The 24,929-nt window shown below is 44.2% G+C and overlaps 1 protein-coding gene across 3 annotated transcripts in view; it reads left to right on the top strand.

The window, feature by feature from the left end:
* KIZ (kizuna centrosomal protein) overlaps nucleotides 1-24,929 on the top strand; it is a 139,150-nt gene that overhangs the window by 113,815 nt on the left and 406 nt on the right. For all 3 annotated transcript variants that reach the window (XM_047745724.1, XM_047745723.1, XM_047745722.1), the window contains 3 exons: nucleotides 9,455-9,559; nucleotides 12,391-12,487; nucleotides 22,760-22,803. In XM_047745724.1, the coding sequence (XP_047601680.1) occupies nucleotides 9,455-9,559; nucleotides 12,391-12,487; nucleotides 22,760-22,803 (246 nt within the window). The remainder of the gene's footprint in view (nucleotides 1-9,454; nucleotides 9,560-12,390; nucleotides 12,488-22,759; nucleotides 22,804-24,929) is intronic.

Genomic DNA, 24,929 nt, shown 5'->3' with positions numbered 1-24,929 from the left:
ACCAGAGGTTTGCCCTTCATAAAGAAGGGCAAGCCTGAGTGCAGTTAGGCCTGAGACCGTGTGCAAGTAGGAGGCTGTTCAGGTCAGTGTTTCCTTGAAACACGTAGGCCAGGATTAAGGCAACACTTAATCTAGCTGATAAGAGAAAGTCTCCCTCTGAACTACTTCTACCCCCAAGTAAAATTTCCCACACTGGTGATTTTTTTTGTATTCACACTAAATTTACCTTTGAGAGGGTAAGTTTTCATTTTAGCCAGTGATGTAGCTTATGCTAAATGTCATAAAAACCCATCACCTAACACAGTATCCGCACATAGTGGCCACTCATTTTGTCAAACGAATGAATAAAAATGAGAGTATTAAGGAGTTTCCTTAATGCTTGTTGATTCAGGCCGGAATACTATCTCTTTCAGTCATTCACTCCACCAGTACTTTTCCCACCCCACGTGCCCATCCTGGCAAAACTCATCTCCTTAAGCTCCATGTGAAAAGGCCTCTCAGCTTTTATCTCAAGAGGATTAAGCCTCTAAGAATGTCCATTCAGCCTCTCATTCTTTTGACACCAATTCTCTTGGTCAAGCTGTGTTGAAAGTGGTTGCCTGACTGTGCCATTTCTCACTGATATTCTTTGGAAGCTGAAATATTCAAGGTCATACTAAGGTACGTCCATTTAAAAGCTTTGTGGGAGGTCAGCATCGATTTGAAGGTTGCCACTTAGGGTTCTGGGCAGTGCTTCCCCAAACATGATTACTTGAGTTTTTCATCACACCGCAAAAGGTCTGAGAACCTACAACAGCCAGGTTGTCATTGGCTACTAGATTTATCCTGGGAGAAAAGACTGCAGTGACAACTTTTGGCAGCCAGAGAACAGCGGCACAGCCCCTCCACTACCCAGACTTTTCTAAGACCGTATCTCACTTGTCCTGTCCCAGAAATGCACAAGAATTATGTAAAGACATGTCACCTGCGGTACCTGGGACTGGGAACCCCCAACTCGTGCAAAACCAGGGGAGCCACCATGTGCTGCTGGACTGTCCCCTGCAGTCCACACGGTCCTGTCTCTGTTGGGGAGTGCGGTCAGGCTGCTGGGGTCTCACCGGTGGGGCCCATTGCCTACTGCTTGCTCCAGCAAAGCAGTCCTCACTCATGGCATTAAGGGTGGCCATGGTGACTTAAAGTGGTCAGTAAAGAATGAAAGCCATCTTTCTGAAGAGTGATCTTGGTTGGAGACTCCTGTGTTCAAGGAAATCAGTTCCTAAGTGCCTAGAGAAATTCTCCTCAGTGGCTGTGCAGTAATATCCCATGCCCCAGCCACACCCTTGACCAGTCCCATCAAAACTCTGGGGGTGGGGCCCAGGCATCAGTCTTCTAGATACCTGGTGACTCCCCGGGTATGAGAACCACGAAGCAGGAGGTCTCAAGATGAGAGAACCCTTGTGGGTCATGTTGTGACATACCCTCATTTTACACAAGACCCAAGTGAAGAGAGAGAAAAGGGATTGAGCTTTGACTATTTCAGTAAAATTGGGGCTCAGGGAGTGTATTATTTTCCCAGGGCTGCTATAACAAGTACCACAAACTTAAAACAACAGAAATGTATTCTCTCACAGTTCTGGATGCCAGAAGCCTAAAATCAGAATGTCAGCAGGGCTGTGCTCCTTCTAAAGGCTCGAGGGCAGAATCCTTCTGTGCCTGTTCCAGCTTCTGGTGGCCCCTCACGTGTGGCAGGACCACTCCAGTCTCTGCCTATGTTCACATTGCCTTCTTTCCTGTGTCTCTGTTCTCTCCTTTTCCTACCAGGACCCCAGTCATTGGATTTAAGGCCCACCATAAATCTACGGTGATTTCATTTTAAGGTCCATAACTAATGACATTGGCAAAGAACCTGTTTCCAAAGATCACATTCTGAGGTTCTGGGTGGTCATAAACCTGGGAGATGGTGGAGACACTTGGCAACCCACTACAGTGGATAAGGAGGGATTTCTGCATATTTTACGTTTCTAGCACCCAAGTCATCTTATACAGTGATTATTCCTGGCCCTGCTATAAATAATGATAATGATAGTATTACTGTCTTTATTTAGGATTCTTCTCCTATAAATCATTGCATGCAAAGCTGCTAAAAATCCCGTTTTGCATGCCTATTAAATACAGCTTCCTGATCAGATTACTCCATCTTCGGAAAGTTGAAACTTCCATGACTTTCAGAGTTGAACAATCACTTCCCAGGACTGAATGGTGTTAAGTGGCAGGCACTAGTGCTATAAATTTACATGTGAAGTAACACCCCCAGAAGTGTGTTGGTTTGGTTTTGAAATATTGTTAAAAGGGGTTTACAATCCTGCCATTTATTTTCAGGTGTAATTGTTGAATTGCTCCATGGAAATTAAGAATGTGGTGTATATACTTGTTTTTTGAAGCAGTTTCAGGCGACTCTTCTGGATTAGGCATTTCGTCTCTTCTGTATGCATCGACCCTCTCCTTGGTGATAGATTTACGGGCCCAGGATGACTGGTTGAGTGGGGTTTATTGCAGAAAATCTGGACATGAAAAGCGATTCTCGTTTTGGATCCAACCTGTGTGTTTCACCTTACCATCCACTCACAGCCTTTAATTTTAAAAATCCTAAATATAGATGAGTTTTCTGTATTCTCTGACCATGGAACCACCCATATCCTAATATTCTTTCATTCTCATTTGAGCAGATTATTAGACAAATGATTTCTGGATTTTAAGCGATAGTCTTTATCTTTAGAATTAATTTTAGAACTACATCCCATAATTTTTATTTTCTTTTGCAAAAATGGGTTTGCCACAATCAGCCACATATCTAGCACAGTGTGGGGGAAAATTGCTTGGGTATAGACATATGTGAAGGGTAATAGCACTGGGAAACTCAGCGGACAGAAAATACTTTTCAAATTTCATTTTAAAATTACTGCACACTTCATAGAGGAATCATAATTATCCTCCTGTACTCGAGGATACCCAGCGCTTTTTCGGTTCAAGGTCGTTTTTTCCTAGCCAGAGTGATAGTATTGTTTGCATCCCCCTTTGTTATTCCTTTTCCGGGCCCAGCTCTTCCCTTTTTTCATGAGGGATTTCTGCAAAAGCTCTGCCTTGGAGACACCCCTTCGAGGCTGGTGAACCCCATGTTTATCTGGCTCTTGTAAAGGGTTGTTAAAAGCACTTGTTCATCAGATATTTTCTTTTTCCCTTTATTTGTAGATTTAGAAGTATTTTAGCAGGTGTACATTTGCATATAAAAGAGAACGAAAGATAAGAAGTTGAGGCTTTTTCTCTCTCCCCTTCTCACCAACATCATCTCTCCTCCGTCCCTTTATTCAGCATGTTTCCTCTTTCTTTCCCTGGCTGTTCCATTTTCTAGACACAAAGTGTATATCAAAAAGAAAAACACAATCTCAGTGATCCCTCACCCACTTTTCAGGAAGACAGATGACTGGGTTCAGCCAGCTTATGTAACAAAGTAGGGAAAGATGTATTTATTGTTGTGTCACTGGTAGGGACTTAGTAGCCAGGGATAGATTTTTAACCCCCTTGTCTTACTTTATGTTTTAAACTCCACTGTTTTCTACTTTTTAAATGAAATGTTGACGTAGATTTGAGTATATAATGGACACTTAACTGAGAGATCCAGAACGGAACGCTTGAGCACGCGTATTTGTTTGTGTGGACACCAGAACATTCTTTTCAAAAAGAGTTGTATTCTTTAGAAATATTTGTTTTATCGAATTATTTGCACTACTCAATAATTTTCTGAGAGTCTGACAATACTAATAGGAGGAAGAATTTCTCTGGAGTTCTAAGACACAGGCTGGAAAGTGAAGCCTTAAGGGGCCACCCAGGTCTCCAGTTTGCAGACTTCAGTTAATTTGCAGTTGAGAAAACTCAAGTCTTTTTTTTTTTTTTTTTTAATTTTACCCATCTATCTGAAAGAGAAAGAGCACATGAACAGGGGAAAGGGGCAAAAGGAGAGGGAGAAGCAGATTCCCTGCTGAGCAGAGAGCCTGATGCAGGGCTCCATCCAAGGACCCTGAGACCACGACCTGAGCAGAAAGCAGATATTCAACCGACTGAGCCATTCAGGTGCCCCTGAAGTCTTTTTCCTGGGAACCACATGAGCTTTGCCCCTACCTTGTGTAAACATACTAACTTGAACCTCTAGATTGTTACTTTTGCTTCTTTGTTCAATCATTAAATAACTATGAATTCTCAGGGCAACACAGTGCAACTTTTAACAGCCTGATTCTTTACTGATCCTTCCTTCCTTTTAGAAAAGCCTGGGCCTGAGTTGCCATAAACCTCATGCCTGTGGCTTTGCCTTTTTGCTTTATAAAGCTGACATCCTAGTCTTCTAAGCCATTCCAGGAGGATATCTGAATTATTGGAGACCCCTAGCAAAAACTGCACCCTTTCCTCCAAAGACTGTGCAGCCTGGTCCCTTTGATACAGATGGCTATTTAATAATCACACAGCTCTTGCAGCGTCCCCCCACCACCCCAACCCCACCCCCCCACCCACCCCCCGCCCATAATCAACTTTCAACTGAGGAAGCTTTTCCTGACCTCGAACTTATATCCCTTGACTGAAGTTTTTCTCTAAGGGTTCTTGTGTTTATACAGTGAACACAGAAAAACTTGCTCACCACCTTCAAGTTCTAAGGTTACAGGTATGTTCTGTTTGGCCTGTGCAGGGTTTTATTTTTTAAAAGAGATAGAATTCTGGCCAGAAGTCTGTCCCTCTTTCACACCTGACAGCAGTTGACTGTCACCAGATAACAACTGTCCTCTCTGGATGAGACATGAGCTCTCCAGTCTGCTGTAGGGCTCCCCTTCCCACCACTCCCACCATGCCAGAGTCCCTTATGTGTGGTACCTGCTTGGCCCTAGTAAGCACCTGCATTTACAGTCCTGCCCTATCCTGTCTGTTTGCAGCATCTGTGTACCTGAACCCTTCTTCCCCTATTTCAACCCAGGCTATGCAGCCTTTAGCCTCTCCTGATTATTTTTTTTTTTTCACCAAACCATTTTTGGGCAAGCTCCCAGTCCTTCATATGTTGTTTATTGCAGCTCTACTGGCTAAAATAAGGGTGTAGACATTCCATGGGAGAGTGACTCCCCTCTCTGAGCACCTGATCCCCAACACAGACCTCCTGATGACCAAAAGCACAGTCTGTTCCAACTCCTCTAGCTGTTTTGGGGTCTCTGGTCCGTTCTCCATTAGTGTTTATTCCTCCAAGTGAATGCATTTAATCCTTTTTTTAAGCTTCACTTTGCCATTAAACCATTGAAGGAATCATGCATGGGGATGGGTCAGGTGATGTGCCCAGCAGTCGTCAGCTTGATTTTGCTGCAACCCTCTATCACTCAGGTCAGGGCAGCTGCAGATAAAATGTGTCCGGGTGGGCTTCAGTGACTTATTAGAGAAGGCCCATAGAAGGTTTAAGGATCAAATACCAGTGAGGATCCATGGTTGGGAAGGGGGTTGGGCTCTGGTTGAATGGAACAGGAGACATGAGCTCTCTCTCTCAAAGCAGACTTGGAGCAGCCTTGAAGGGAAAGGCTACAGCCCAGTTACAGAGCCCAAGTCCCTTAAGAAGGAAGGAAGGGTAAATTTAAAAGTCCTCATCACAAGAAAAAAAATATGTAACTATTAAGGTGATGGATGGTAACTACACTTACTGTGGTGATCATTTCACAGTGCATGCAAATGCTGAATCATTATGTGGTATACTTGAAACTAATATGATGTTGTAGGTCAGTTATACCTCAATTTAAAAAAAGAAGGAAAGGAAACCAGGACAGAAACTATGTAGAACATGGAAATGGCTGATCTTTCCAGAATAGTTAAATGCTAAGAGTGAACTCACTTTACATTTCTCCCTTGGTAGACTTAGACCAGTAACAATATCAGTACTGTTTAATATTTGGATGGAACATTTAATCCCCCCAAATCTGAAATTACTTTCAACTACTAGCTTGCCATTTTTCACAAAAAACCTCTCCTGAAAATAAAAGGCACATGTCTTCCTGTTCTCTGAGAATCAGGAGGAGAGCCAGCTCACTGGAGTGAAATGATTTACCTTAAGATAATAAAGGAGAGGAACCCCAGTCCCAGCCTCCAGCTGGCAGGAGCCTCTGTGTTTTCTTATTGTTAAATGTGTGTCTTTGCTTATCTCTTCCTTGACCAATTAAGTGTAATTGAATGCAGAAATAGCATAGGGTCATTATGCTCTGGACTTAGATCCTAAATGCTAGAAAGTTTTTATAAAATAAAAACAAAACAGTACATTTTCCCCTCCTTTACAGTGATGTTTTACCTACTTAGAATCCAGAGGCTCTGTCTTTGATTTTATTAATATCTCACCTCTCTCCAAATAACCTTACAACTCTGAAATAATATGGACATTAGGATTAATTGGAGAGTATTATGATGCCATCCTATTGGAGCTATCCTAGGACAATGAGACTAATCAACAGCAAGAAACACTTTCCGTCCCAGGCCAGCATGCATGCATGCGCACATGTGCACGTGCACACACACACACTCTCTCTCTCTCTCTCTCACACACACACACACACACACACATTCTGCAGGCACTGTATCTGGTGTTTACTGTATTAAATTTTTCACAAATCTGGTTCCAATGCGCCAAACTGATTTCACAATCCAGCAGTGTTTAAAAATGTTGCCTTAGAAGTTAATTATTTTCAGAGTTAAGAGTCCTTGATCTGTACGTATTTTAATTATATGTCATTTAGCATTCCAAAATACGATGTTCATTTTCAATACTTATTTTTATCTTGATTGATTCTCAGTAGGGCAAGAGAAGTTATATTCTTACTCTTCAGTGTGACAGTAGTTTTAATCCAGTAATAAGGGGCTCATGGTTAAGTTCTTAAATGGAGCCAGCAAACGCAGGAATGCAAGCCCCTGGTGCTGACAGCAGGAATCCTTTTATTTTTGTGGCTGCATTGAAGATACAGCCGTGGATCCTTTTTTGTTATGTCTGTGCTATCGGTTTCATTCAGGTATCCTGGAGACGTGAGGTGATAGGGAAGGTTATGTCACTCCCATCCTTTACGTAGCTTTTATTCGTCGTTGTTCCCAACAGTCTTCCCACGGTAACTTGCGGCAGACATGATTAGAAGCCCTGCAGGGCCTCCTGTCCTGTGGACCTGGGCCAGGTCCCGGCTGCTGCTGATCCCTCTGGGGCATCTGGCTTTGCTCCATCCCTACATCCCTAAGCCTTGGTTTGATTTTCTCAGCTGTGGGCCTCTTCACACATCCTGTGGCTGCTGGTCTTCCTGGCCCTCCTGCCCTCACCCAGCCTTTCCCTGGCCCTCGTTGCCCTCTAGAGCCAGGAGTGCCCCAGAGGGACTGTGAGACCAAGGCAATCAGTGCTGGACTCTTGAATGTGTTCCTCTAGTGACTTCTGCAAGGCCCAGAGAAGAGAGAAACCATTTTACTAGGATGTGGAGCCTTAACCACAGCTGCACTCAAAATAATGACTGGAATTTGGCCACTTCAGATAAACTCCTACAACAGGTCTTTGAATCTTGAAACCTGGGTTCAACTAAATTGTTTTTTGTTTGTTTTCAGAATTTCTAAAAAGGTGACAGTTCAAAAAATAATTTGCATGCATTTGAACAGTGTTAACATCATAGGAAGAATTTAAGAAACTTCTCTCTGGGTTGTAGAATATTCTGTATTGGGGTGCCTGGGTAGCTCAGTTGGTTAAGTGTCTGCCTTTGGATCATGTCATGATCCCAGAGTCCCAGGATTGAGCCCCATATCAGGCTTCCTGGTCAGTGAGGAGTCTGCTTCTCCCTCCGTCCCTTGCCCCTCACCCCACGCTCTCACACTTTCGCTCACTCTTTCTCAAATAAATAAAATCTTTTTTAGAAAGAATATTTTGTATTTATGTCTTTTTTTCCCACAACTAAAACAGTTAATAATAATTTATCAGTATCATCAACTATCCAATCAGTGTTCTAATGTTTTTTACAGGTTTTTTTTTCTTTAGTCAGTATCCAGACTTTACCAACACTCTACATTTGTCTGGATGGCCAGCTAAGTCACTATCCCAGAAGGGGATTCAATTCATAGTCATACTGAGACAATAGGCATAAACCTGAATTGTCATGGACAAATTGGGATGTCTGGTCACTCTACTTTTTTTTTAAACCGTGATAAAAAAGATACATAACATTAAATTTACCATCTTAACCAAGTTAAGTGTACAATTCAGTAGTATTCAATACAGTCACATTGTTGTGTGACAGCTGCCTGAAACTTTGTCATCTTATAGAACTGAACTGCTATACCCACCAAACACTGATTTCCCCTTCCCCTTCTCCCCTGCCCTAGTGACCACCTTTCCACTTGCTGTTTCTATCATTTTGACTACTTTCAATAGTCAGTGTCCAGAATGTCATATGTCCAGAATCATACAGTATTTGTTCTTTTCAGACTGCTTATTTTACTTAGCATTGTGCCCTCAAAGTTCATCTGTATTGTAGCATGTGTTGGGATTTCCTTCTTTTTAAAGGCTCTTAATATTCAGTTGTATGTCTATGCTGCATTTTGCTTATCATCTCTTGATGGACATTTGGGTGCCTTCTGTTTCTTGGCTGCAGTCAACACGGGTGTGCCAATATCTCTTCAAGACCCTGCTTTCAGTTCTTTTGAATATATACTCAGAAGTAGGATTGCTGGATCATGTGGCAGTTCTATTTGTAACTTGTTGGGAAACCTCGATAGTATTTTCCAGAATGGTGGCACCTTCTCAAAAACACTTACGCCAGTAGTGCACAGGGTTCTAACTCTTTTGCATCCTTGATAATGCTTGTTATTTTCCGTTCTTTTGATAGTAGCCATCCTGATGGGTCAGATGTGATTATCTCATTGTGTTTTTCATTTCCATTTCCCTAATGATTGTGATTTTGAGCATCTTTTCTTGTGTTTATTGGCCATTTGTATGTCTTCTTTGGAGAAACATCTGTTCAGGTTCTTTCCCCACCTTTTTCTGGGTGGTGTCAAGTGGTTGGAGTTCCTTATGTATTCTGGATATTAACCGCTAATCAGGTACGTTATTTCAATCATTGTCTCACATTCTGTAGGCTGCCTTTTCGCTGTGTTCATTTTTTTTTTCTTTGACATGCAACGGTTTATAAGTTTGTTAGAGTTCCATTTGTCCACTTTTAATTTTGTCAACTCGGTTTCACCATGGTATCATCCAAGAAGTCATTGCCAAGTCCAATGTCCTGAAACTTTTCTGCTATGTTTTCTTCCAGGGATTTAATAGTCTTAGGTCTTGTGTTTAATCTGTAATCCATTTCGAATTGATTTTTGTGTGGTGTAAGGCAGGGGTCCAAATTCATTCTTTTGCATGTGGATATCCACTTATCTGTGTCTTTTTTTAAATCTGTAGAAACAAAAGCCTACCAGTTGCTGAAGCAGGCTACCCTGCAGGATAATATAAATCACACTGAAGACAGATTCCAAAAGGCAGATGTTTCTGTGTTACAGCTATCAGGTAAGCAGGGCATACTCAGCACCTGAAGCCAGTGTCCGGGGGATCTGGGCTGGCAGCCAGTGCTGTGTTCAGGCAAGGGCAGTCATCCTTGGAAGGTTTCTGGGGATTGCTCTGTAACAAGTTGTCACCAGGTCAGACTAAACCAGTACTTTTTCAGTTCTTAATGAATAACAGTTTAGAAGTCTCCCCTCCTAGATATGTGCTGGCTCCTAGCATGGCAACGACGAGCTAAAAAGACCCTCAGATTCTACCTGGGAGGTCGTGATAGTAACTCCACTGGATATACCCCAAATTCCTTCCCTTCCCTACATTTCCCAGTTTCTTAATCATCAATGGGAACATCATGCCGGGCCACCTTCCCTCCCCAGAATGTTGGAGGACTTGGAGCTCTTTAAATGAATACTCTAAATCACAGTAAAACTAAATTTTAAGCTTAAATATAGTTCCTTCAACATAGGATTTTTTTTTAAAGATTTTATTTATTTATTTGGTAGACAGAGAGATCACAAGTAGGCAGAGAGGCAGGCAGAGACAGAGGAAGGAAAGCAGACTCCCTGCTGATCAAAGAGCCTGATGCGGGGCTCCATCCCAGGACCCTGGGATCATGACCTGAGCTGAAGGCAGAGGCTTTAACCCACTGAGCCACCCAGGCACCCCTTGTTGGAACTGTAATTTTCTTTGTTTTCATACATTCTGTTATTGTATTTTTATTGTTCTTAGTGGTTTTTCTCTTATTACACCTTTTATTTTTTAGTATGAGTCGTCTCAGCTCCCTTTGAGAAAGTAAATGCATTAAAGTATGTTTTAATGACTTTCTTATTTTTATATAAACAATCATGTCTTAATTTCACCTACCAGAATAGTGATTTTTTTTTTTTAATCACATAATTCCCAATCCACATCCGGGTTTCCCAATTGTCTCATGAGACAGACTGGTTTTTTTGGAGGGACGTATTACAGTGGTTCAGATTTCACGGTCTGTCTTTGGGGAGCTATTTCCTAGATAATATTAGTGTTAGAATCAGTTGCTGCAAAGTTCAGTTATTTTGGTTATTTTGAGGATGCAGTGAGTCACTGCGGGTTAAATACCCAGCACAACACCTGTTAGAGAAAAGTCCTCGAAGAGTGTTGGTAGTAGTGACCTCATCTCCACAAACATGAGACCATCCTGTCTGTTGCTGTAGAAAGCAGGACCCCTGCCTTGGTGGAGGTCTTCAGCACTTTGGAAAGATACAACACTTGTGAACCCTCAACTGGGCTTTTCATCACCTTCTTCACATTTGAATCACAGAATTAGAGGGCAGAGGGATCTTAGAAAGTATTCCTCTAACTCTTCATGTTACAAATGGGGCCTCAAGAGAGTGAGGCCTCTCTCAGAGCAGTACAGCCCATCAGCAAACAACACGTTTGGAAGATGACTCCACAAATCTGTTTGTGGTAAGTATATTTGCTATAGTTCATTGGACAGGTTCAAAGGATAAGTAAATTTGACATAAATTATAGCATGTATATCAAATGGCTTGGTACTATTTATATAGTAATAACTAATATATCCATTGATTAACCTATTCGTAAGTGAAGTGATAGGTTGTATCATTAGGCACCCCTACATTCAGTTTCCTTGCCCTACCCTCAAAATGATGCTGTGTGCTTTGCAAGTGTCCAGATTTTCTAGCACTGGTATCACAGAAGTGTTTCTTATGGTCCTGGCTTTCGTTGTAGTTAGATGCTGCTTCTGGCATTTGCTTTACTTTTGGTTATGATTACTTTTTCACATTCACACCCACTCTGATCCCAGGAACTTCTCTGAGCTCCAAAGAAAAGCAGGAAGTGGGCTGGGAGGGCAGAGGGAAATGGAAGCCATGCATCCCTGTTAGACTTCACAAGTTTGTTACAGGTAGTAGGAGGGGTGTGATCCCTGAACTCTAAGTGTGGAAGAAGTGCAGATTTCAGTTATTTTTTGTGTCAGATGTCTTAGGCTGTCTCTCTGGACCTGTCACTAAGGCAAGCCACTTAAACCTTGTGCCTTTGTTCTCATGTCTGAAAAGACCTCTTCTTTTTAAGCATGTGGGGACTCTCTTCAGGCAAATGTGGACACCTTGTTAAGCACATCACTTGGCTATGGAGATTCTGTGAGGCGAGCAAGTTACAGGTCAGAAGCTCGGTCAATGCGTTTCCCAGCGATGCCCGTGCACTCTCCATCATGATACCAGTGACCACCAGTTCAGAATGAGACTGGTAGCCGACACCTCCAAGGCACCCAGGAGGTGGGGGTGGGGACGATCTGGTTCCCCCTCTCCAGGGAAGAGGTAGATTGTGCATCTTCCCATCAACCTTTTCATGCTGGGTAAAGAGTGGCCTTGATGGCTTTCAATGGAGATGGGAAAAGAGGATTTGGCAGAGGGGTAACTGTCACCCTGGGGCATCAGTGATTTCTGAGACCTGGTTCCCAGCACCCATCGTTTTGGTGATCTCTCACTGCCCGTGTCCACATGTTACAACAAGGTGGATTATCAGTGCTTAGTGCCAGGGAAGAGATCCATGTGTGTACTTGTGTGTCTTGGTCATTTAAAATAGAGCTCTTTGAGTGATTTTTACTTTTTGTGGCTTCTGTTTGTCCCAGAAACATCCCACACACACACACGCTTCCTTTCAGTATGCTGCCAACATGTTCCTTGCCTCAGAAGCTCCCTTGCCTTCTGTGGCTTGAACAGCATCTTCCCCATCAACGTTTGTTTCACCAAAGTTATTGTGCGGCTGCTGCTCCATTCAGTGCGTTTCTTCGCTGTGTGGCGACCGGCGCTCACTCTCCACTTTTGTGCTTATCACAGGTTTGAAAATTGGCAGTGGGACGTTCAAGACAAAGACAACTAACAAAATCGTGTCGGAGGCTAGTTTTTCATCAAGCAAAGGAAGTCCTTTGTCAAGGTAAAGTCGTGAAAGCCTTTCTGAACAGCGTCGACAAGATGAGAAATGTCACTCCGTAATGAATGAAACTCTGGCTGCATATTATTTTGTTGTGTGACTCGAGGGAAGGTTACGGTTTGGGGTTTTGTTGATCTGAAATAACAGCAGAAACTTCAGTCTACCTTTGAAAATATTTGCACCAGAGCCAAGCATTGTTTTGCAGCTGTTGTTTCATTGGTTTAAGACTCAATTGACACCTCAGTGAACCACAAATTAGCGTCTACAGCTGCTCGCAGTAGGGCTGCTTAGAGACCACACAATGAAGGGTGTCGGAAAAGGGCAGAGAGAAAACATCGGGCCTTAAAAGAAATAAAGTGGCCTGTTTCTTCTTCCTGAGGCGGCTGACATATATACTGGCAATTGCCTGGGATTTGTTTTCGTATTCCTCTTTTTCACCAAGCCTTTGGGCTGGGTTACCCTTTCCTTTCCTGCAACTTCCCTGCTTATTGTCCATAAAGAACAAAATTTATACTTTCACATCTGTGGAAAATGTAGCCCTTCTCGTAAGTTTTCCAGGCAGCAATACATGAGTTGGTGAGTTGTGTGCTGGATTTGTCTCCAACATGAAATACTGACCATGCAGTAGCGTTGGGTCAAAAAGAATTTATCAGTGGGGACAGAAGCAGTTGTCTGAGGAGATACCTACCGTTTTGGCTTTGGGCTGCATGTTGCTTAAAACTGCACAAATTTCCTTTTGTGATAACAGTTCTGATTTAAGCAATGACCTTTAGATGATTGTGTTACTTTTTAATTAACTTCTTACCCTGATGAAATTTTAAAACAGAAACTTTACATATCTAATGTCATATATGGTGTCCCATAAGATAAAGTGATTTGATCCAGAAATCTAGTATTTTTAAAAATGCTTTCACTTTTATTTTGAAAAACATTGTAAAAACAAAAAAAATTGTGATATTTTTAGGACTCAGAATATCTTGAAACGACATTGATTTTCTAAAATTAGATCGTTCATTTAGAAACCTGACAAGTTCAATTTTAGAAAATCACTCCTGTAGTTCTCAGAAATTAGCATCTATAATGCCTGGGTTTTCATCCTTGTTTTTGAAGGAAGTGGGAGGAAATGAATCATGGAACAGGAAGAGTGCTAAAGTGTTATATTTTTTGGGTTATACTGTAAATTCAATTCTGGGTCTTCTAAAGGAAATGTTAAAGGTAGTGAGTTCTACAGGTAGTTTCAGGGCATCCTATTACCTTTTGGCTCAATAATGTATCCTATAATTCTTAAAGATTGTTAGAAGTGGCACGCATTGCTTGGAGCACTGGGTGTGGTGCAAAAACAATGAATTCTGTTACGCTGAAAAGAAATTTTAAAAAGTTTGTTAGAAGTGCTCTTTTCTATTATATCTTAAGGGCACAAAAAAGCTCAATTCTTCTTTAACTTGTCTTTATAGGTATACACACCTGAGGCAGTTTTAAAATACATTTAGAAAGCAGCTGGGCCCCGAGAACATTACCTCAGTCTTGTGTCTGTATGTCACTAAAGTAAATTCACACTTTCTTCCCCCTTCATTCTGAAGCAAGGACGTATCGTTCCTACGTGAAATTATTTTTCTAAATAAATTACAAATCATCTTATCACCCCCCCCCCTTTAAGAAGGGGGGAAAAATGTCTTCAAGGTATCTTTGATTCTAGACCCTTGATAATAATCCAGTGATGAAAAGGTCTGGATGTTGAGTGTGTGGGTTCGGTGTGCTGTTTGTCATGGTGTGGTTGCTGTGCTGGGTTTCGTGGTATTAGTACAGCACCCTGGGCTTTGGAGAGCTCTAGGTTTGTGGTTTGTGCCTGGATTCACTGAAATTTCTTAGAGGCTTACATTTAAGGATCCCACTTACTACAGTCACTCCTCGTGCTTTATTGCTTTTACAAGTGGTCTCGAAACCCAGTACTTGAGAATAAACATAACAGTGCGGTGCTGCTGTAGCACTTTTAAAAATTCTTCTTTGCTCTATTTTGTCAGTGAGCTGATGAGCAACCTCAAAAAAAAAAAAAAAAAAAAAAAAAAAAGACCCTGCTGGACCTTAAAAAAAAAAAAATGGCTTCCTCTGATGTCCTAGAGACAATAATTATGATGTGCTAGTTAAGCCCAAACTACAGCTGAGGGATTTTACTTTAAAGCAGCGGCTTGGGTGCAAAAATGCATTTATAGCTCTTTGTCTGCACCTCATTATGTGTGGGCCTGATTCATTAAGTAATTGGTTTGCAGTTGTTTACATGAGTATTAAGGCCTTCTTTTCAGCCGCCTTTGAGAGATACATTGTGCAAATGTTGCCTGTGATGAATGCAGAATGAGGGCCAGAGGGTCCGTCCTATTGGCTAAACAGTGCACTCTGTTGAAAAGCCAGAGAAAGGGATTGGGTGCTGCTTTGCATAGCAATGACTTTCTTAATAAGCGTTACAGATTAATACACACAAGCTATAAAAGATGCAAAGAGATACTCTTAGCACATTTATACATGCTCATTTCATTGTGATGGTGGTGGGATCCGGGTGCTTTCATATTCCGTTTTTCAGAGCAGCAGCTTCAGTGCATGAGCCGTAATAGAATCCGATGTTTATTGTATTATAAATCATGGGCAAGTAGGCAGATCGGCAACAGTTTATTATTAAAGATTCTTTCAGTGTAAATCTTTTTCTACCATTGTATTTGCTTCAGCAAAATCATTTTGTGGTTGAGTGGGGATGAAAGGCATAATGTACGAAGGAGTGAGTCCTAATAGGAAGCCGTTCTCTGAGTAAAGACCACTTGTTCCCTTTTGTTCAGGGGTGCATGCCAGAGCTTCCTCTCCTCTGCAAACATTGTCTTGCTTTACCTTCCCCAGGAAGCAGTTTTCACACTCCGGGATCCATTTATTCAATGGAGAGTATATTTTAACAGCTTGCCGTGTATAACTTCAGTTTACTGGCCAGATCGAGATAACATTTTACGGGAAGAAAAGGATGTGTGCTTGCAACATAATTGCCTGGGGGAAAGGTAGCAGAAGTCACCCAGGCGCAGCACCCTGGCAGGGCCACTGTGGGTGGCATTCTGTGCCCACCCTGCAGCCACACGCATGGCCAGTGGAGGGCGCCAGGTTGCAGCTGATGCTCTGGTGGGGACTCTGGGATCTCTCTTCTTGCCTGGTCACTGTGCCATTTTCCCTTGGGCTAATACAAAGATCACAAGGAATCGGTACCAGTGAAATAAAAATGCAGTTTTTCTGGAAGTCCTTTAGGCTCCCCTATTAAAGTCCCCATTCCCCGTCTCTGGCTAAACAAATCTACATTCTCCTTAAATGCTATTGAATAAGCAGCTGCCTAAATATCCTGCATGTTTCTCCTCACAAACCCACATAATTTATTTTTTCTACACAGAGCATGGAAGAGCAGTCCCTTGCTTGACTAGCTGAAGGGAAGGAATTAACAAGTTGACCCCCAGGCAGCTTTACAAAAAAAAAAAAAAAGAAAGAAAGAAAGAAAAAAAAAAGGCATCTGCTGCAGGGTCCCTGTCTAACCATCAGGGGGCGCTCGGACTTTGTCAAATTAAAACTGTGTCTGCTTTCCATCTGCTCTTAAAACTTGAAATTACTATTTACAAAGATTTGTTGGCATACCTGTGGGGTTTTTTCTTTCTGAATTATTTCATGCCTTCTATTTTTCAGAAGTATATGTCTCTTCTAAGGAAAATTCTAGCCGAAGATGCAGTTTGAGATATTTTAATACCAATTCTAGCTAGCAGTCAAATCATTAAAATTAGAATTCAGTCTATAGATCACACCTTTTTTTAAAAATCTCTTTTTTTTAAGATTCTATTTTCTTATTTGACAGAGATCACAAGTAGGCAGAGACACAGGCAGAGAGAAAGGGGGGAAAGCAGGCTCCCTGCTGGGCAGAGATTTTTTTTTTTCCCCTCAGAACCCTGGGATCATGACCTGAGCCAAAGGCAGAGGCTTTAACCCACTGAGCCACCCAGGCACCCCTATAGATCACATCTTCTTACTAGTTATTTTCAGTCTTAAAGTAAGAGCCTAGAACCAGAAGGGCACTTCCCAGTAGGAGACCCTCCCAATTGTCCCCACAACCATACACCCTGCCCTCAGCAGGATCCATCCTAAGAGTCTCATTGCCAGACTCTGCTGACATGACCTCAAAGTCACAGTAACTTGGGTAGTTTGTTAACAGGCTGTGGACACATTTTTCCTTTAAAACAATGATACTGACCATGAGGTTGAAAGTCATTGTGTTACTAATATCGGGATATCCCACAGGACTGGCTGTTTTCCAGATTCCTCTTCCCACGGCCGCAATCAAGTACCAGGTGTCCCATCATCTGCAGTGCCTCCCAGCCTGTTCCCACACACCCTATGCCCACTGGACAGCCTCATGTCATGTCCTCATACAACCTGCTGGGTCATATGCACCAACTTCTAGTCTTGCTCTTTTGCTGGAATGTTTCTGCCACACTCTTTCACCTGGCCAATGCCCTCTAGACTGTCAAGGTTTAACTATTAACCTTCTAAAAGTTTCCTAAGCAGAGGATCTGGTCATACAATATGCCCCTGGTGTGGCACCGTGGCTGGTTCTAGCATCATCTATAACATAGGGGTGGTAGCCATTTGCAGGTCCCTTGCCCCCACTGTGAGCTCCTCACTAGGGCCTGGGGGGCTTTTCTTGGCCACCAGTGCTCAAAAACCATAGAAATTGCTGAGTGAGTGAACATCTGTATATAGCTCTACTGTTCACTCGGGCATTTGTCTTAGATGTTCTCACCTCTGGGCGGCATCATGTACCCTACCACAGGGAACGTTCCACAGAGGTCTCTGCACAAGCATGTGGAAGAGGAAAGGCCATGTGCACATGCACATTTCCCAAGGGAGACTCTTGCAGTCAACTTTGTGTACACTCTGCTCACACACTCTACATTTGGCTTCCAAGAAGCACACTGGGTGTACACATTTTGAGTGGCTTCCTGGGGTCCTTACCTGACTGCCATCCTGTCTGTTGGGGAAAGGATGTCTGGCTCCTGGCCCTGAACTTGACAAGGGCTTGTGGGCTCTTGGCACATGTTGGGGGCTTGGCTGTTGCCCCCTAATTCTGCTGCCATCAATTCTTGGCCCACCCTGAAGTTGCCTTTTTTGGCTGATGTCACAGTTCTTATTTTGCTGTCTGTCTCCCCACTGAAGCATGAGGGGCCCAGGCAGAGGTGAAATGTGTCTTGCTTGTGGCTGCAGCCCTAGCACAGAGCTGATGTGTAGTGTCACCTGTATGGGATTTATGAGAGAGTGAATGAGCGAGTGAGCAAACGAATGAACAACCCATTGCAGAGGAGAGGTTTGGCCCATCTGCGCGTGCCAGGCCCAGCAGAGGCTGTTGCCTGGTCTCTTCCCCGTCCCACCCATCAGACTCCTCAAGGAGGAGACTTCATGCATCTTGGGCCTGTTGCCTTTCAGTCTGTCCCCAGACTTTCCCTTTCCTTAGCCACTGTGCCAGAGGACCTGTCACCTCCACTTAGACCCCATGACTGCACATCACTAAACCAAGCACATGCCCTTGTTCACCCAGAAGCTGTAAATGTGTGGCAGGGCCACTCCCTGAGACCTGCTGCTCCCAGGCTGTTGAGCGTGATTATCTCAAAGTTGACCAGGACACCACAGAGAAGACCTTACTACCCCCATTTTGCATACAGAGAACAGATGCTCAGAGAGGTAGGGAACTTGCCCAGGGCCACACAGGCAGCGGAGTTGAGCATGGGGGCTGGGGATGGGGGGTTGGCAGAGGCTCTCTGGCCCCAGAGCTGGCACTGTCTCCCATCAGCAGTCCAACACTGGGATAGGGACCAGTCCCAACGTAGGTTCTCCCCACCCTACTGTGTGACAATTTTTCACCTTTTCCTGTGGGGAAAGGTCTTTGCAATGCGTGCCTTTGGGAAGTATCCATGAGCCAAGAGGAGCTCTCCCCCACCTCGTTCCCTCCATCTTCTAGCACTGTGTGTCTTGAGACACATCCCACTCAGCCTCCCTGGGCCCCACCACCTAGACAGTGAAAGCGCTGGATTGATAATCAAACCATAAATGCTCTGCTATAATTTAATAATAGATTTCCTAGAAACTCATAGGCTTTCCACAGCTCATTTTTACTCGCTGGTTCCACAAAGCAAAACTTCATGTTTACAATAGACCTTGCCATCTAACTGTGTTGATGTTGACTGTGTTAATCTGATTAAGTAACTATTTCTAGCTACGTTAGCCTTGTACTGCTATAAACTGGACAGTTGGTGCCCATAATTTCAACTATTTCTTTAATACTCTGTGTATTACCATGATTGCATATGTAGTGCCAGGTGCTGCTCTCAGACTGTAACCTATTAAGACCCTGGCCAACCTTAACGTCTCAAGTTTAGCAAGGATGAACACAAAAGTGACTTTGACTTGAGTTCCCCTAATCTGATTTATCAATGACAGGGGAATTGATAAACAATTACTGAAATTCATCACAAATAAGATAGCTTGCTGGGTAGAAAGAGGGAAGCTATGTGATAAGGCCAATATGGCAGAAGGTTAACAATTGAGCATCCCCTTCATGGGTACATGGTGTTTACTGTACCGCTAAGGGGAGAAATTGCCAAACCTACTGGGAAAATCTGCAGCATTTAAAAGTAAAGTCTAAAGTCTAACCATGGGAAATAGTCAAGTCTGCTGTCTTGGATCCCAGGAGTTACCATGAAAACTGCAGGGGAAAGGCAGGCCCTTTGATGGGCTGCAAGTATGGCACACGTCACCCGTGCAACAGGCTTGGTGCACTGTGGCCCCAAGGCAAAGTCCGGGCCTGGCTGCCGCCTGGTCCTGTACAGCCAGGAAGCTAAGAGTGGTTTTTATATTTTTAAATGGTTGGGAGGAATCCAAAGAATAATGTTGCATGACACCTAAAAGTCCTGGGAAATTCAAATTGTAGTGCCTGTCTGTAGCGGTTGAATTGTAACAGCCGTGTCTACCAGTTTACACATTGTTCACAACTGTTGTCATTCCACAACCACAGAAGCGAGCAGTTGTGACTAAGACCAGATGGCCCACAACACCCAAGGCATTTCCTCTCTGGCTCATTATAGCAAACCTCTGCTAACCTGGACATTATAAGATGGAAATGTTACTTGCATTCTCTCAGGGAAGATGAAGCAGTCCGATTCCAAGCATGTGTGACAGGCTATGGTGACCCTATCTCATGGCCTGTAAGACTAACTCTTCCATTTCTTCTGCTTTCCAAACTGAAAATGTTTTGTCTCTAATTTGCTGTAGTAGCTAGACAAATTGGCTATATCTAGTTCCAGGGAATGTTCTCCCACCATGCCCATGGGCCTCATCTGAGCTTTACATGTTAGGTATAGCTCCAAAAGAAATGTTGACCTGAAGAATTGTGCAATTCAGATCAACTTTGGGGTGTCACACACTTTCTGGCATGCAGAGATGGCTTCCTACAGGGAAAAATAATTTCCCCAAAGATGTGGGGATGGAGTAGGAAACACTTAGAAGCATTTTCCACCTTTCTCAGTAGGTGAACCACACGTGTTTAGTTCTGCAACATATTTCTTGCACATTTCCAATAAGAAACTTAAACCTGATTCTGAAATCCCAGAAGCAGAAACCTGCAAATCAAATACTGTGTCAGCACATTTTGGTCAGGTGTCTTTAAGCAGGGCCCTGCTCTTAGTGAGGTTCCTCTTTTCATTCCATACATAATCCCCTAGCACCCACTAAGTACAAAGCACTGGGTTACCCTGAGCCAAAACAGGTAGCGTCTGTGCCCTCACAGAGCTCATATTCTGGAGGGGGCGTGATCACACATGTGTTAGTTATGCAGATGCTTGTGAAATGGCAACTTGGATGAGGACTACTATCGTGTGATGGTGCAGGAGAGGAGCGATGGGGAGGTTGTAGCAGAAGGATCAGAAGTCTGGGGACCAGCCTTGGAGGTACTGTTCAGGATTTAGGGCTTTTGCCAAAAAACAACAGGAAGGCATCAAGGGTCTTTAGCGAGGAAGTGGAGTGATCAGGTTTGTGTTTTGACGAGTTCACTCTTTTTTTTTTAAAGTATTTTATTTATTTATTTGACAGAGAGAGAGAGATCACAAGTAGGCAGAGAGGCAGGCAGAGAGAGAGGGGGAAGCAGGCTCCTCCCTGAGCAGAGAGCCCAATGCGGGTCTCGATCCCAGGACCCTAAGACCATGACCCGAGCTGAAGGCAGAGGCTTAACCCACTGAGCCACCCAGGTGCCCCTAACGAGTTCACTCTTGCTTCCGAGTGGAAAATGGACTGTAGGGGATGCAGTGTTTGTGGCATCACCTTCTAGGGGTGGTTACAAAGTGTAGGCAAAGATGCTGGTGTAGTTGGCTGGGTAGCAGCAGTGCAAAGGGAAGAGCAAGGACTTCACAAAGTACTGGGAGGCCTATTGGCAGGACCTAGGGGCTGATTGGGTGCAGGAGGGCAGAGGAGTGGAAAGGGTTGGGAGGGAGAGGGTCCAGGTGCTGTTGGCTGAGACAGGAGGGGCCTGGCCCAGCAGGGGAAGTGAACCACACTGGCGAGATCGTGAATTTGGTAATGGATGGTCATGTTGACCAAGTATCCAAGTAGAGCTAGCACATGAGCACTGGCCACACTTCTGGAGCACAGAGAAGTGGTGGGGGCCATAGTGCCCTTGTTCTTTCCAAGGGCTCCCCACTACCACACCCTACCACATCCTCCTCCTCCATCACGGCCTGTGAGTTCCACTCCAGCTTTCTAAGCAGGATCCAGGAGGTGCCCTGCAGGCACCCATCACCTACCCTGTGCTCCAAGTTCTCCCAGCCCTTGGCACTCTTGCCCTCTTCCCCTGCAGCTCTTATTACTTGGACTACACCTGGAAAATTAGCCTCTCTGTACCCCACCAGCATTGTCAAATCCACCTCTGACCCCCCATCTGGACCAGTGTCCATATGAAATGGGAAGTAGGTAAACAGTAGACAACACCCAACCCAGTAGTTGCATTTAGTTTGTGTGTGCGTGTGTGAGGGGTGGGGAGGGGGCTAGTACTTCATGTCAGATGGACCCATGTGGATGGTGGCCACCTTCCCTGCCACCTGTGTGACTGCTGGTGAGTGCCAGGCCCTCTTTCATGGCCACAGAGCTGGCTCCTCTGTGTGGGGAAATAGTTGCAGGCAGCTGAGGTCATGGAAGATCATGGAACAGGGACCAAGTTTAAAGGGAGTGATGGCAGATACTGAGCCTAGAAAAATTATACCTGAGTGGAGCTTATTCTACCGGAAAAAAAAAAAAAAAAAAACAAAAACCCAAATCTATAAATTATGGCAGCTCTGGCAAACAGCAGGTTTTTAAGCATAGGTTAACCATAGGGAGGGAGAAGGTGAGTTTACAAGGTTTCCTATATCAGGAGGACTAAGGTCCTAACCTTGAGCAGGGACTGTGCACATTGGGGTCTGTCTTTTCTTCATTCTACTCATCTAAAAGCGTGGACGGAATCTGTTTTAATGAAACAGTCTATAAATCTGAATGCCACTAAATACCTTGGCACGTTGCTCGGTATTAGATGCCATAGACACTAGCAGTTTGTGCGTGGGACACCTAGAAGCCTACACACTGGTGTCCAGAATACTTCTACTTCTCAAGTATTTTACTTCTGGCTTGTCTCAAAGTGCCAAAACTTTGCCCGTTCTTGTTTTTGAGAGGGCTGTCAACAGGAAGTCAGTGCTCTGCCTCACTGCCTGTGGGCTCCTTGTCCAGTGCTACAAGCAGTGCCCACAGGAGCAGTCTGACCCGGTCTCTGCAGAACCAGCAGGGAACACACTCAGGGACCCTGTGATGCTGTCACAACAGCGACCCACCCACCATGGCAAATACCTCTGGCCACCATAGTCCTGACATTTTCTTCTTGCTCTTAAGACTTGGAGAATATGGGGTCCTGGGATCAAGCCCGACATTAGGCTCCCTGCTCAGCAAGGAGCCTGCTTCTCCTTCTCCCTCTGCCGCTCCCCCTGCTCATTCTCTATCTTTCTCTCTGTATGTTTGTCTCCAACAAATAAACAAAATCTTAAAAACAAAACAAAACATAACAAAAAACGTGGGGAGCATGCATAAAATGCCCCGCCTTTCAGTGCATCACACGGACTTCACTCATGTGCTCATTGCAAAAATATCAGTCCGATAGGACTATTTTTTCAGGACTGAGGCTATTTCTTTATTTTTCAGGTACGAAAACGAAAAGAAACTACCTATCACTTTAGAGTCTAAAGGTAAGAGAATTCATTTTGTGTTTTATCGAGAGTTGTTGGGCACTTTTTATCTGTTTTCTGAACCCTCACGTAAGGGCTATGAAGGTGCCTGTGATCACAGGGGGCCCTTGCAGCCCTCCCCAGGGTGGCATAGTCTCTGAGGGGATCGGAGGGTCTGCTCGAGGCACAGTTCTTCAGTGACAGGGCTGGGACCTGACCACACACGGGGGTGCCACTGGGCCACAGAGGCTTAGCGTTCTCATTCACAAGTATGAATTTGCAGGGTATCCTGGCCTCCACATGCAACTGATTGCCAACATTGGTAGATTCTACCTGTGAAATATTTTTTGCCTCTGTCCCCAGCCTCACAGCTAATGCCCCACAAGTACCCACTGCTCATGATATGACAGGGCTCCTTCACTGGTTTCCTCACATCTAGCCCCTCACCAAGTCCTGAATGCCTTCCACCTGGCCACCAGCATCTAAAACTTCACTGAGCCTTCTTACCTTCCTCGTTAAAAATTGCTAGTGCCCCCCACTAGGTGCAGGATAGAGTCTCTAACTTTATCCCTTTGTGGTCTGGCCCTTCCTTACTTTCCAGCTGTGTTCCTTCCAAGGTCTTGTCCTCTTTGGGTCAGGTCACAACCACCTTTTTCCAAATATAAGGCATACCTTGGAGGTATTACAGATTTGGTTCTAGACCACTGCAATAAAGCCAAATAAAAATTTTGGTCTCCCAGTGCCTATAAAATTGTATTTACACTATACTATAGTTTCTTGAGTGTACAATAGCATTATGTCTACAAAAATGTTAATCAGCATTAATTTAAAATACTTTAAAAATAATTAAATTTTATTGCTAAAATATAATTAAATTTTATTGCTAAAAGATGCTAATCATCATCTGAGCTTCAGCAAGACATAATCACTGATCACAGGTCCTTCTATGAAGTATAATGATAATAGAAAGGTTTAAAATAATGAGGAAATTACCAAAATGTGACACAAAGACACAAAGTGAACAATTGCTGTTGAAAAATGGCGCCAATAGATTTGCCTGATGGAGGGTTGACACAGACCTTGAATTTGTAAAAAACCCAATCTCTGCGAAGCATAGGAAAATGCAGTGTGCCTGGATACCACACTTGTACCTCTGTGCCTTTGCTCATGCGGTTCTTCCCTTTTCCTTAGCACCTTGAGTTCTTATTCAGCTTGAACCCCCAGCTCACAGGGAGACTCTCCCCCACCTTGCAGGCCAGCACTATGGCATGTCCCCTGTGGAGCTTGGGCTTGCTCTGCTCATGTCAGCTTAGACCCCCTTCCTGAGTGGCCTGTGATCGAGAGCATGGGTCCAACAACCTGGGTGGGACTGGTAGCTTGAGCACCCTGTAATGCTGCGATTGGGACCAGTCTCCACCTGTTTGCTCAGTAGGTGGAGGCATTCCAAGGTTGGAAAAGGGTGAAATGGGACTGGATGTAAGAAGTCCTCACAGAATGGCAGTGAGTACAGCAGAGATATCAGTGGTCATGGAGATGGTCAGTGTAGCAAACTCTGTCCCCCCCGCACATCCTGTCCGGCCAACTTGGAGATCACAGTGCAGTTCACAGGCACGCTTGTGGCCTTTGATGGCCGTAGGCAGTGCTTATCTGCCTGAGGGCTTTGTCTGGCCGTGGGAGCATGCCCAGCCCCCACAGGGCCGCCCAGAGTGCCAGGGAGTGGATGTCCTACTTGAGAATAACCCTCAATGAGAAGAGGAAGTTGGTCAGTAAATAACCCCAGCTCCTTACTCTTTGTTGAGACAGTTTAAGAGGAGTTCTGGTTTCTCAGAGGGTGCCCTATAGGATGGGGCCCCCTTGTGCCCTGCCCACCCCCTCATGAACACACCCTCCGTTGCCTTCCTTTCTTCCTGCGTCGCTCTTCCAGCCTCTCCCGTGATTCCCAGGATCACCTCCCAAGTAAACCATGTGCACGCACAACCTGGTCTCAGCACACACCTCACTGCTCTTCTTCCCCTGTGCCTTCCCTTCTCCCCTCTGCTCTTGTGGAGACCAGAGGGGATCAAAGGGCAGGAGCAGCTGAGCTGAGGCAGTCCCAGACCTGACGAAACACCCAGCTAACCCTGCTTCCATGGTAATCCTGGCCTTAA

Source organism: Lutra lutra, chromosome 9 (assembly GCF_902655055.1).
Source record: "Lutra lutra chromosome 9, mLutLut1.2, whole genome shotgun sequence".
Classification (NCBI taxonomy): domain Eukaryota; kingdom Metazoa; phylum Chordata; class Mammalia; order Carnivora; family Mustelidae; genus Lutra; species Lutra lutra.
This window is presented reverse-complemented; position numbering and strand designations above follow the sequence as displayed.